Source organism: Lemur catta, chromosome 7, assembly GCF_020740605.2.
Source record: "Lemur catta isolate mLemCat1 chromosome 7, mLemCat1.pri, whole genome shotgun sequence".
Lineage (NCBI taxonomy): Eukaryota > Metazoa > Chordata > Mammalia > Primates > Lemuridae > Lemur > Lemur catta.
In genome coordinates this window covers 97,218,378-97,232,799 of record NC_059134.1, presented here as the reverse complement: position 1 = coordinate 97,232,799, position 14,422 = coordinate 97,218,378, and the positions used below count along the sequence as shown (strand labels likewise).

The following is a 14,422-nucleotide window of genomic DNA, read 5'->3' as shown; positions in this document are numbered from 1 at the left end:
ACAAAAACAGTCTAGTAATTGCCAGAAGCAGTGGATGGGAGAAAGGGTTGACCACATTTAAGCTCAGGAAATTAGTTTAGGTGCTTGTGGTAGTGGTTACATGACTATGTATTTAACAAAATTCTTAGAAATAAATACCAAAATGTGTGCCTAATATTATTTGCAACTTATATATTAATTAAAAGTGAAAAATAAATACAAAATAACAAATAATAGAAAAACATATGTGCACACTTGAGATACCCAATTTGATCCCCACAAGCAATTAAATTGTGTCTTCTCTAGGAAAGCAAGAAGAGCTATAGATGCTCTCATGGGGCACATACCCTCAGGGCGCCATATCTCTTTAATTCACTCCTGGCTCTATGCATTAGCTTCTGAAATCCACCATGACTCCAGGTGACTTCCTTTTAGAGGTACCGGACTTTAATCCTAACTCACTGGATCATTTTTTATTCATCCAAATGTTAACAGTTATTTGTGTATACAGGCCCTCTCCTGATTTTAGTATTTCCTGTAAGCCTGCAGCCATAGCTAAGGGAACACCTCAAGATAAACATTATATTGAGTGACTTGAAAATGATAACTCCTAAATGAGTTGTTTTATAGGTACTCTTTCATTTGTTAGTTGGGATGGTTGACGGGTGCAAAAATATAGTTTGACAGTTACATAGAATAAATAATATTTGGTAGCACAACAAAGTGACTATAATCAACAATAAGAGTATACTTTAAAACAACTAAAAGAGTGGAACTGGAATGTTCCTAACACAAAGAAATGATAAATGCTTGAGCTAATGGATACCACAATTACCCTGATTTGATTAATTCACATTGTGTGCCTGTATCAAAACATCATGCATACTCCATAAATACAACTATTGTGTACCCATAATAATTAAAAAATTAAAAAAATAAAAAATAAATAAAACAAATACAATTCTATGGATTATATGGGAAAGGTAATTTTATTATGTTTATTTTATAATATAATAAAGAAGGAGGTAGGTGACTCTTCCAAGGGCACAGAAAGAATGCATGGTAGATTCATTATCTGAACATGTATTAATGTCTTTTCCTTCATCTTTCCCTGATTTAGAGACCTTGGAACCATTGGCCACTACCCAAGAGAGAGCTTCTCTAACAGAATTTGTGCAGGGAAGAATTTCTGATATTGAACTCACTGTTCATGGTTGACTGTCTCTTGTCTTCAAGAAGCAAGGTAGGCTTCTATATTCAATATACATTTTTAGTGAAAACTGTAATCCATACAAAAGCGGTGGCACAGCTATACCTACTATCATTTTTTGAACACAGAAATAGACGTTTTCAACATTTTTCTAAAAGAATGAGGTGAAGCTGGTGGTGTAAACATCAAAACTTCCATCAGTGGGGAGTTAGCTGATACATATGAAACATCATTATGCTGGTGTCCTCAAAAAGATTAGTCAAAAAAAGAATGTAGGTGATTATGTAGTCACTTCATCCTGTTCACTATATATTAGCCTCTCATTGGAGGTAAAGAATAAACAGAAGGGTAAAGTGGCTCTTCCTTAAGCTACAAAAAGTACCAAAGAGAATTAGCAAACTCCAAACTTCTTTTTAACATGTTTCCCATAATTTCATCCTTATTATTTCTAGCATGTCTGTACATGTTGACAGTGCTATGGCTAAAAGCACAGGCTGACAAGTAGGTCTAAACTGGCTTTTAATATTTAATCTTCCTCATACTAGCTGTGTAATTGTAAAGCATCAAACACTTCAGAAGTCCCCATTTGCCTTAATAGTAAAATAAAAAGAATACTGTTACCTAACTTATACTACACACAAATACATAACACAAACACATCCATTTATATATAAAGCTCTTAACACTGGTTATGGTATATGCTTAACATTGGGTTAGCATAGTATATGCTAAAAGTGGTCATGTGGGTTAAGCTTGGCAAACATAAAGCCTCCAAGGGGTTGGCTTGTAAAGTGAAGTTGCCGAAGGTTAATGAGTAAGATGGAAGGAACTGGTTAGCATTGGATGGATATCCTTCCAAAGGCTTCATATTAAAATAAAAATAATTAAAACACTATTCCTACACAAGAACAAATTCAAATGAAATATTTTACAACATAGAGATTGCCACAAAAACAGATCCACAGGCTAAAGTCAAGTCACAAATGATCATTTTTCAACCCTTGACCTGTGAGTCAAATATGGGATGATGCTACTGAGAGAAAGAAAGAGTATAAGAAAGGAGACTCATTATTTCTTATAGCTGAGTAATACTCCATGGTATACATATACCACATTTTACTAATCCATTCATGAATTGATGGGCATTTGGGTTGTTTCCACATCTTTGCAATTGTGAATTGTGCTGCTATAAACATTTGGGTACAGGTGTCTTTTTTATAGAATGACTTTTGTTCTTCTGGGTAGATGCCCAATAATGGTATTTGTTCTCCTGGAGAGAGTTGGAATCCATTCTATTAAGTGAAATATCCCAAGAATGGAAAAATAAGCACCACATGTACTCACCAGCAAATTGGTTTCCCTGATCATCACCTAAGTGCACATTTGGGAATAACATCAATTGGGTATAGGACAGAGGTGAGGGATGGGGGGAGGGGATGGGTGTATACCTACATGATGAGTGTGATGCGCACTGTCTGGGGAATGGACACGCTTGAAGTTCTGACTGGGGGGGGGATGGGGGGGAGGGGATGGGTGCATACCTACATGATGAGTGCGATGTGCACTGTCTGGGGAATGGACATGCTTGAAGCTCAGACTAGGGGGGACGGAGGGGCATGAGCAATATATATAGCTTGAACTTTTGTACCCCCATAATAAGCTGAAATAAAAAAAAAGAAAAGAGACTCTTTTAAGTCTATCCTTCCATCTTAGTAATAATATTATAGCTAGCCCTCCTCAGGTTGGCTAATCACCCAGCATTCATCCATTGTTTTTTTATGCATGTTCACATTTAATTCTCCCAATAATACCTTGAGTTAAATATCATTACTATCTTCATTTTACAGGTGGATAAAATGAGCTTCGGGGGAGTTAGGTTAGGACCAATGACTCCAAGGTAGTAAATGGTAGAGCCAATATGCAGCTCTTTCCAGAGCCCAAGCTCTATATCCGATGTCGTGTTTTCCTCTCAGAAGTGCCTTTGTGGTTTGTACATGTCCATACTGTTCCAGTCGTCCTAAGATATCTGCTGTGCATATATCTCTGTTACTTCACTGTGAAACCCCAACACTGAGTTTGGGCCAATGGAGACAATGAGCAAGTGTAAATTGAGCTAAAATAATTTGATCAATATACCATTATGACCTTCGTGCTTGGAAACCACTGTGCTTGGTTTCAAAGCTTACCTTGCCATTAACACTTGTGTAAAAATGAATAAATTACTCAACCTCTTGTGCCTCTCAATATAAATGAAAGTATCAACTAAACTCAAAATATTATTGATAGGAATTAATGAACATAGAGGTAAAGTATCCAGACCAATCCTGCCAGGTGAGAAACAGAAATATAAGCTTTCACTAGGACAGGAAAAACTGAATTGGCATAATTACATAAAAGTCATATGAAAAATTTATAAAATTTTCCAAATGTCAGTTTGCAATGATAAAAATTTAAAAACTAATAAGATAATCCATGAAGATCTTTCCAGTTTAACTTTTGTAAATCTATAGCTATTTAATGCCCTAAATTTTGTGGTTAAGCTCAAGTTTAGGTATGGAGAATCTTTAATACGTATTATAAATATAATAAAATAATGCACATGGCATAAGAACATTTCTATTTCAGTGCAATATCTATCCTACAACATCTATTAACACTCTTGTCCTTTAATTCTCGTCCCTACAGGATGTCTTCTGATGCCTGAATAACACTGATGGAGAACAGTACAGAAGTGACACAGTTCATCCTCCTAGGACTAACCAGTGCCCCAGAACTACAGCTCCCCTTCTTGATCATGTTCACTCTCATCTACTTCATCAATGTTTCGGGAAACCTGGGCATGGTTATTTTGGCTCTCTGGGACTGTCGTCTCCACACTCCCATGTACTTTTTCCTTGGTAACCTGTCTCTGGTGGACTTTTGTTATTCTTCAGCTGTCACTCCCACAGTCATAACTGGGCTCCTTTTAGGAGACAAGGTCATCTCCTACAATGCATGTGCTGCTCAGATGTTCTTTTTTGCAGCCTTTGCCACTATGGAAAATTTCCTCTTGGCCACAATGGCCTATGCCCGCTATGCAGCCGTGTGTAAACCCCTACATTACACCACCATGATGACAACGAGTGTGTGTGCATGTCTGGCCATAGGCTGCTATGTCTGTGGCTTCCTGAATGCCTCCATCCACATCGGGGAAACGTTCAGTCTCTCTTTCTGTAAGTCCAATGTGGTCCATCACTTTTTCTGTGATGTTCCAGCAGTCATGGCTCTGTCTTGTTCTGATAGACATGTGAATGAGCTGGTTCTTGTTTATGTAGCCAGCTTCAATGTCTCTTTTGCCCTCCTAGTTATCCTGATATCCTACCTATTCATATTTATCACCATCCTAAAGATGCACTCAGCTGCAGGACACCAGAAGGCTTTGTCCACCTGTGTTTCTCACCTCACTGCAGTCTCCATCTTCTATGGAACTATAATCTTCATGTACTTGCAGCCCAGCTCCAGTCATTCCATGGACATAGACAAAATGGCATCTGTGTTCTATACTATGGTCATCCCCATGCTGAACCCTGTGATTTACAGCCTGAGAAACAAGGAGGTGAAGAGTGCATTCAAGAAACTTGTTGAGAAAGCAAGGTTGTCTCTAGGATTGTAAATTTAATGTACTAACCATAATAACCTAGTTTCATTCTGCTGAGATATTCTCCATGGCCTGAATCACATTTTAAGACACACATGGAAGTTAAGTTCCAAAAATGATACTGTTAACTCTTCAAAAGTGTATTGTCTGGGAAAAATAAAATATTATGTCTAGAAATAGAATACCGAAATGAGACAGCTAAGGTGAATCATAAGGTTTCTTGGGTCTTACTTGTCAAAAACCTTCTTAAGGATGTTTGATTCCTTCACTCATTCTACATGCATGTCCTTTACCGCATACCAGTAGAAACACACATCTAAAACAGGGGCATAAATGAGCCCAAAGATGTGGAAACAACCCAAGTACCCATTGATACACGAGTGGATTAATAAAATGTGGTATATGTATGCCGTGGAGCACTACTCAGCCATAAAATATAATGGTGAACCAATCATCTTGTATTAATTTGGATAGAACTAGACACCATTCTTCTAAGTGAAGTATTGCAAGAATGGAAAAACAAACACCACATGTACTCAGTACTAAATTGGAACTAATTGATCAACACTTCCGTACACATATGCAAGTAAAATTCAAGGAAAATCAAGTGGGGAGAGGAGGGGATGGGTAAATTCACACCTGACAAGTACAATGCACACTAACTGACTGAAGGGCATACTTATAACTTCTACTCAAACTGTAGAAAAGCAAATTATGTAACTAAAACATATGTACCAACATAAAATTCTGAAATAAAAAAAAGAAATGAGTAAGAGACCTGAATAGCATTTCTCAAAAGGAGACATACAATAGCTAAGAAAAAAATGAAAAAATCTTCAACATTACAAATCATTAGAGAGATGCTAATTAAAACACAATGAGATGTCACTTCACACCTGTTAGAATCGCTACTGGAAGAAAAAAACTCACAAAAGATAAATGTTGGCAAGGATCGGGGAAAAAATGAACCCCGTACACTGTTGGTAGGAATGTAAATTAATACAAATATTATAGAAAACAGCATGGAGTTTCCTTAAAAAGTAAAAATCAAATTACCGTATGACCCAGCAATCCCACCTCTGAGTATTTACTCCACAGATTTGGAATCTTTGACACAGTTGCCAGAGAGATTTCTGCACTCCCATGTTCATTGCAGTGCTATGCACAATAGTCAAGTAATGGACTCAACCTAAGTGTCCATTTAGGGATGAATGCATAACTAATGTAGTGTGTGTGTGTGTGTGTGTGTGTGTGTGTGTGTGTGTGTATGTGTGTGTGTGTGTGTGTGTGTGTGTAGCACAGTGAATATAGCTAATATTTTTGTACTGTACATTTAAATTTGAAAGTGTAAATTTAAAATGATCTTATCACAAAAATGTTCAATAGTCGAGTTGATGAATATATTAATTAGCTTTACTTAACCATTACACATTGTATTCAAACTTTATAACACCACTTTGTACCCCATAAATATGTACATCTATTCAATATAATTTGTCAATAAAAAAAGAAGATACCAGTTCTGATACACATAACACTATGAAAGGTCATCAAGTAGATTATACTAAGTGAAGGTGCCAGAACCAAAGACTACAAATTCTAGGATTCTAGATAAGGACATTCTTGAAAAGATACAATTATATGGACAAAAAGAGTTTAGGGTTTTCCAGGGACAGGAGGTAGGAGAAGGGGTTGACAACAAAGAAGCTTGAGGAAATTTATTATGGATGATCATGGTAATGGTTGTATGAGTATATATTTGACCAAATTTTTAGAGCTATATGTAAAAAGTGTGCATATTACTGCTTGTAAACTGTATATTAATTAAAAATTTAAAAACACAAAAAGTAACAACACAAAGTAGCACAATCAAAATATCCAGCTTCGTCTGTACAGGTAGTTAAATTGCTTTTTCTCTAGAAAAGTGGAATGAGAAGTTGTAGATGCCCTCATAGGGGACATTCCCAGAGAACTCAGTGTCTCCATAATTCCCTGCTGGTTCATTAGCATCAGCCTCTGAAATTAGCCTCTGCAATCCAACATGACTCCAGGTGACTTTATTTTAGAGGAACCAAACTGTTTGCTGGGCCTCTTTGGACATCATTTATTCATCTGGGTGTTAATATTTGTTAGTATAAAAGAACAGAAGAATAGGCTCCACATGTACTTGCCATCAAATTGGCACTAACTGATCAACACTATGGTGCTCACACGGTAGTAATATTCTCCAGGAATTAGGGGGTTGGGGGAAGTAAACACAACTAATGGATGCAGTGAGTGTTGTAGAGGGGAAGGGCATGCCTCTAATACTCGCTTGAGTGAGGCAAAGTCATATAATATAACCAAAATGTTTGTACCCTCGTAATATCTTGAAATAAAAATAGAAAAAAAAGTCCTGACCCACAGATTGGCTATGAGTCTGCAACCATGGTTAGGAAAACACTCCAATACTAAAATTATATTGAGTGACTTTAAAATAATAACCTCTTAGCAAGTTGTTTTGCAGACATTCCTTTATTTGCTATGTACAAGCATAATTCCATGAATTACATGGAAGAGACAATTTTATAATTTTTACTTCACAAATAGGAAGGTGGTAAGTGACTCCTCCAAGGACACAGAAGGAAGACATGGTAGATCCGTGATCTAAACGTGTATTAGTGTCTTTTCCTCCATCTTTCCCTGCCTTAGAGTTCTCAGAATCTTTTGACCACTGCCTGCAGGAGAGCTTCTCCAACAACATTTTGGCATTATTCCATGGAGGAATTTCTGATTTCAAACACACTATTCAGGATTGACTGTCACTTGTTTTCAAGAGGCAAGGTAAGCTTCCATATTCCGTGTACACTTTTAACGAAAAGTGTAATTCATGCAAAAATACTGAGGCAGCTACACCTACTATAAGTTATTTAAGTGCATAAATAGAAGTTTTGAACATTTTTCTAAAACATTTAAGTGAAGATGAGATATATTAAAATTCCAGCAGTGTAAGTGTTCCTATCTCACCATATCCTTGCCAGCATTTGTTGCTTTGGGATTTTTGATAAAGGCCAATCTCATTGGGGTTAGGTGATATCTCATTGTGGTTTTGATTTGCATTTCCCTAATGATTAGAGATGTAAAGTCATAACATATAACCAAAATGTCTATACCCCCATAATATCCTGAAATAAAAAAAATAAAAAAAATAAAATTCTAGCAGTAGAGAATTTAGTGATATTTATGAAACATCATCATGCTGCTTTCTAAAAATAATAACCAAAATAATAGTATAGGTGATGCTCTGCTTGATCAGGTAATAATTTCAATTTGTTCACTATCACTTGGCCTCTCATTGGAGATTACAACAGTAAAAGTAACCAGAGAGTGAAATGACCCTTCTTTAAACTACAAAGGGCCGTAAATGAATTAGCAAGATCTGAACTTCATTTTAACATTTTCCCCATAATCCCATAATCTCATCCTTGTTATTGGCACATCTCCACAAATTTTACTGGCTTTTGAGCAGGATGAAACAGAATTTACATTTTGAATCTTGAGTCTTCCTCCTACTACCTGTGGAATTACACAATATCACGTAACTTCACAGATAAGCAATTGCCTTAATGGTAAATAAGAACAGACAAACAAACATGTACACACTCACACGCATTTTATGTGTAAAGCTCTGATCATATGTTGTAGAACACAGTATACGCTAAAAGTGGTTATATGTGTTAAGGTAGGCAAACATAAAGCCCTCCTGGGCTAGGCTTGTAAAGGAATAGGCGGAGAAATAGGGAAGAGCAGTGAGTGCAGGATGGATATGCTTCCAAAAGCTTTAAATTAAAATGAAAAAGATTTAAAATAATATTTTCACACTAGAAAATACTCAAATGCAAAACTTTTAAACATGAACTTTTCACCAAAACAGATCTGCGAGCTAAAGATAATCCACAAACTATGAACATTCAACCCTCAATGTCCGTGATTCAACTATGGGATAACAATAAAGGGAAAAAGATTTTTTCAACTAAAGCTCAAATATGAATTTCAAGAAAGATATTAAGCAAAAGAATGACTCACATGAACAGAGTAACCAATCATATGGGAAGAGTATGAGCTGAGTGTGAATCGTTGGAGGGCACATAAAATCTCTGTGAAGCTACTGTGTGGAAAAAAAAAAAAGCAAACTGAAGAATGAGGCTTCAAAACTTCAAATCTCATCCACACTTGAAGCCCTACAATGTTGCCACCGACTTTTCTCAAAGCATAGAGAGGGCATCATTTCATTCCAACAATAACAGAAACAGCTAGTACTTAGTCTGTGCCAAACATTCAGCATTATATTCCTTTTATGCATTTTCTCATTTAATTCTCATAATAAAACCTTGAGTTAGGTCTCATTACCATCTTCATTTTGTAGATGAAGAAAATCTGGCTCAGCAAAGGTAGGCTAGGACCACTGAGTCTTAGGCTGTATTAATATAAGTAGGGATGACATGCACCTCTTCCCAGAGCTCAAGCTCTGTACCCAATGCTGTGCCTACCCCTTAGAATTGCCTTTGTGGTTTGTACATGCCTCTATTGCCCCAGTTATCTCACCACATCTCTGTGCATATACCCCTCAGTTAATTCACTATGAAACCCCAAACACTGAGTTTAGAATAATGGAGACAGTAATTGTAAATTGAGTTAAATTCACTTTGATTTAAATTGAGTTTAGGCCATTGGACTTGGTAACCATTCTGTCTAGAACTAAAGCTTTCCAGGATAATTAATACTTCTGTATACATGAATCAATTACCCAACCTCTGGTGCCTCACAATCTAAATGAAAGTAACAACTATGCAACGTCATAATTTTGTTGAGAGGGATAAGTGAATAGAGATTTGAAAGTGTCTAGAACAGCTGCGGACACATTAGCAATGCAGAAGTCTATGAATTTCCTAGGCTTGGAAAAATTGAACTGGCTGCTTTAATTCCAGAATTGTCATGTTATTTATTCATTAAATTTTCCAAATCTCAGTTTACAAATATATAAAATTTAAAAACTGGAGAGATGATACATGAAGATCTCTCATTCAATGGTCTGGACCTCCATAGATAATTAATACATTAAATTTTGTTGTTAAGTTCGTGCTTTATTTATGGAGAATCTTGAAACACATATTATTTATTATTGCTATAATGAAATAATGTATAGGGAATATAAACATTTACTTTTGTTGCAATCTCTACTATGTTTAATGCTCTGCTCCTTTCCTGCTCGTTGCTACAGGATGTCTTCTGATGCCTGAATAACACTGATGGAGAACAGTACAGAAGTGACACAGTTCATCCTCCTAGGACTAACCAGTGCCCCAGATCTACAGGTCCCCCTCTTGATCATGTTCACTCTCATCTACTTCATCAATGTTTCTGGAAATCTGGGCATGGTTATTTTGGCTCTCTGGGACTGTCGCCTCCACACTCCCATGTACTTTTTCCTTGGTAACCTGTCTCTGGTGGACTTTTGTTATTCTTCAGCTGTCACTCCCACAGTCATAGCTGGGCTCCTTATAGGAGACAAGCTCATCTCCTACAATGCATGTGTTGCTCAGATGTTCTTTTTTGTAGCCTTTGCCACTGTAGAAAATTTCCTCTTGGCTGCAATGGCCTATGACTGCTACGCAGCCGTGTGTAAACCCTTGCATTACACCACCACCATGACAATGAGTGTGTGTGCATGTCTGGCCATAGGCTGCTATGTCTGTGGCTTCCTGAATGCCTCCATCCACATCGGGGAAACATTCAGTCTCTCTTTCTGTAAGTCCAATGTAGTCCATCACTTTTTCTGTGATGTTCCAGCAGTCATGGCTCTGTCTTGTTCTGATAGACATGTGAATGAGCTGGTTCTTGTTTATGTAGCCAGCTTCAATGTCTCTTTTGCCCTCCTAGTTATCCTGATATCCTACCTATTCATATTTATCACCATCCTAAAGATGCACTCAGCTGCAGGACACCAGAAGGCTTTGTCCACCTGTGTTTCTCACCTCACTGCAGTATCCATCTTCTATGGGACTGTTACCTTCATGTACTTACAACCCAGTTCCAGTCATTCCATGGACACAGACAAGATGGCATCTGTGTTCTATACTATGGTCATCCCCATGCTGAACCCTGTGGTCTACAGCCTGAGGAACAAGGAGGTGAAGAGTGCATTCAAGAAGATGGTTGAGAAGGCAAGGTTGTCTCTAGGATTGTGAGTTTAACATTGTAGGATGCATAATACCCTAGTTTCATTCCTCTCTGATATTTTTCCAGAAACCTCATAATATTTCAAGGCCCACACTGAAGTTAAAATTCCAGAACTGATACTGTTATCTCTTTGAAAGTCTGGTTTTTAGAAAAAGGAAACACAATAATCAGAAACACAATACCTGAATAAGAATAACTAAAGAGATGCATAAAATGTTTTGTTTAGGCTTGTTTAAATCTTATTAAGGAAATTTGATTTATTCACTCCTTCCATGTGCATTTTCTCTATCATATGCCACTAGTAACATACACATAAAATAGGTGCAGAAACAAGCTCTTGAACAGAATTTCACCCATGCGACCAATGTGGGCACATACACATGGGAGTAGAAAATTAGCCAGAGGTAAATGGAATGTGGCTAATGTTTAACAAAAATAGTTTAACCTATTAACTGGGGTATTAGAATATAAGTTTCTGACTAATGTTACTTTTTTTCTAGTTTGTGAAGAAAGTGATATAGTTTTAAATGAAAATATGTGCTCATTTTGTTGGCATATTTTATTGAGAGTTATGTAACTAAAGCACCTCAAATGAATCAATATTTGTGGCTTGACCGAGTCATTTTGTAGAACCTACTTTTTCACATTATACTTTTCAAAAGGATAAAATAGCCAGAGTATAATAACAACAGAAGAAAAGTAAAGATGGACACACTTGAAACTCTGACTCAGGGCGGGGGCTGGGGTGGGGTGGGGGGGCAGGGAAGGGCAATATACATAACCTAAACTTATGTACCCCCCATAATATGCTGAAATAATAAAAAGAAATGCCCTCAGAAATTAGATGTCCTCAGTTCTACATTCTCTCTGCAAGTGCTTTGAAATGGTTAATGTTGCTCATTAATTCTTAATTTAGTTAAGACACATCCTCTCTTATCACTCCCTCAGTCTTTTGTCTCTCTTTACTCATGCTATGTATGCTGATGTCTTTTTTTTTTATTTCAGCATATTATGGGGGAACAAAAGTTTAGGTTACGTATATTGCCCATGCCCCCCCCATCCCCCAGTCACAGCTTCAAGCGTGTCCATTCCCCACACAGTGCATATTGCACTCATTATGTAGGTATACACCCATCCCCTCCCCTCCACACTTCTGCCGGACACCCTATTGTTATTCCCAAATGTTATGCTGATGTCTTTGATGTTTCTTCACAACTCCAATCACATTCCTGCCTCAGGGCACTGGACTTTGTTATTCCCTCTGTGTGGAAGTCTCCCTCCCATCACTCAGGTCTCTTTGTAAACAAATGTTAATATGTCATGGAAGCCTTCCCTGACCACACTCCCTCCCTATCATGCTGTCCCCCTCTGCCTGCATTATTCCTCAAAGTCCTTATCCACACTCTCCTACCGCATATTAATTTGCTCACTTGTTATTTATCATCTATATCTAGAGTTTAAACTCCATGAGAGCAGTGACTTTTCTGTTTTGTTTACGTGATCCTGCTCAGTACTTAAACAGACGTCTGTTTCACTGAAGATTCTCAATAATTATTTGTTAAATGAATGAATAAAATTATTAAGCTTTGGGTCCAATTGTATCAATATATTGAATCTTTAAACCATAATACAAACCTTCTAAATACACATGTAGTGCATTTTGAGAGGCACAGCTTCTTTTCTGCTTTGCTGAAATATTTTTCTTTACATTCTCACTCAGAGTTTGGACATTCTGAGGGTGCAATGATAGGACACAATGATTTCCTGGAAATCCCATCACCAAATAAATCACCTCATAATTTTTACTTTGAAATGATATCTTGGTAAGTGGCAAGTAACACATTAAATAAATACTATTTAGTAAATCATAAATAGAAGTTAAACATGAGATAAAGTTTAATATATGGCTATATTTGAAAAATGACTTTATACATACAAATTACATAATTAGCTGAAATGTTTTTGAGTGTCCAGATAAAATATAACATGACAATATCTGTCAGTAATAAACATAACATATATTCAATGTACTAATATAATGCATAATTTTTATGCTTTAAATTTTGATCCTCAGGGAGTTCTATACTCTACAAAACTACTCACAAGAGTGTGCACTCATATTTTCTTTTTTTTTTTTTTGTCTCTACATAATTTGCTTCCACATCTTAGTATTTGTAAGTTCGTGCTTAAAATGCCAAGATGCTCAGGTTGGTGTTTATGGGGCAGTAGAATAGAACACGAATATTCAGTTCTGTCTTTATAGTGATATTTCTTCTCTTGGAATTATTTCTATTTATTATTTTCAGTGATTATTTTCCTTAGAATTATTTAGAAAATTATTTATTTTCAAATTATTTAAAGAAAATTGTCAAAGATAGTGCAGATGTTTCCATATAAGGTGGTGGCACTCAGAATAATGGTCCACCAAAGAATTTGCATCCTCATTCCTGGAACCTGTCAACGTCATCTTACGTGGCATTTAAAAAAATAAACAATGCAGACGTAATTAAGGTAAGTGTTTAAAGCTTGAGAGATTGTGGTGGATTATTTGTGTGGGACCACAGGCAATCCATGTATCTTTATAAGAGGGAGTCAGAAAGAGGTGACCACAGACAAAAGAGGAGTCTGCAACGTGACCATGGAAGCAGAGAGTGAAGTGATGTGACCACAGTCCAGGAATACCCACAGCCACTATAAGATGGAAGAGACAAGAAATGGATTGTCCCTTAGAGCATCCAGAGGAAGTTCGTGTCTGTCAACAATTCATTTTGGCCCAGTGAAAATATTTTTGAACTTCAAGAGCTGTGAAATGATAAATATGTGCTATTTTAAGCTTCTAAGTTTATAATGATTTGTTATAGCTGTCATAAGAATCTAATATAATCTCTCCCATTTTCCCCTGTTATAATCTTATATTGCAATGGTATTTGTCAAAACTAAGAAACTAAGATGAATACAATATTATTTTCTAAACTTCTGACTTTATTCAGATTTCAGTAGTATTCTACAGATGTCCTTTAGCTCCTCTAGCATTCACTTGTCCTGCCTCCTTACTCTCTACTTCTCTGAGACATGTTCTCAGTCTTTCTCTGTTTTTTATGAACTTGATAGTTTTGAGGAGTACCTGCCAAGAATTTCACAGAGACTTCTAGAGTAATACCCGCAAAGCACAGATAACCAAAATAAAATTGGACATTTGGGATCATATCATGCTAAAAAGTTTCTGCACAGCAAAAGAAACACTCAACAAAGTGAAGGCGCAACCCATAGAATTGGAGAAAATATTTGCAAACTACCTGTCTGACAAGGGATTAATAACTAGAATATATAAGGAGCTCCAATAATTCTATAAGAAAAAATTCATATAATCTCATTTT

General features: G+C 36.6%; 2 protein-coding genes across 2 annotated transcripts; both read left to right on the top strand.

Annotated features, from left to right (window-relative positions):
• Positions 1 to 961: 961 nt before the first annotated feature.
• LOC123642721 (olfactory receptor 5B3-like) lies at positions 962 to 4,995 on the top strand. Its single transcript, XM_045558115.1, has 2 exons — positions 962 to 1,222; positions 3,875 to 4,995. Exon 2 carries the CDS (start codon positions 3,903 to 3,905, stop codon positions 4,839 to 4,841), a length of 939 nt encoding a protein of 312 aa, XP_045414071.1. The 5' UTR covers positions 962 to 1,222; positions 3,875 to 3,902; the 3' UTR covers positions 4,842 to 4,995.
• Positions 4,996 to 10,111: 5,116 nt separating this feature from the next.
• On the top strand, positions 10,112 to 11,053 carry LOC123642720 (olfactory receptor 5B3-like). Its single transcript, XM_045558113.1, has one exon. It carries the CDS (start codon positions 10,115 to 10,117, stop codon positions 11,051 to 11,053), a length of 939 nt encoding a protein of 312 aa, XP_045414069.1. The 5' UTR covers positions 10,112 to 10,114.
• The last annotated feature ends 3,369 nt before the right edge of the window (positions 11,054 to 14,422 follow it).

Coding starts and splice junctions, on each gene's coding strand:
- LOC123642720 (XM_045558113.1), top strand. CDS start 10,115: ATGGAGAACAGTACAGAAGTGACACAGTTCATCCTCCTAGGACTAACC.
- LOC123642721 (XM_045558115.1), top strand. CDS start 3,903: ATGGAGAACAGTACAGAAGTGACACAGTTCATCCTCCTAGGACTAACC.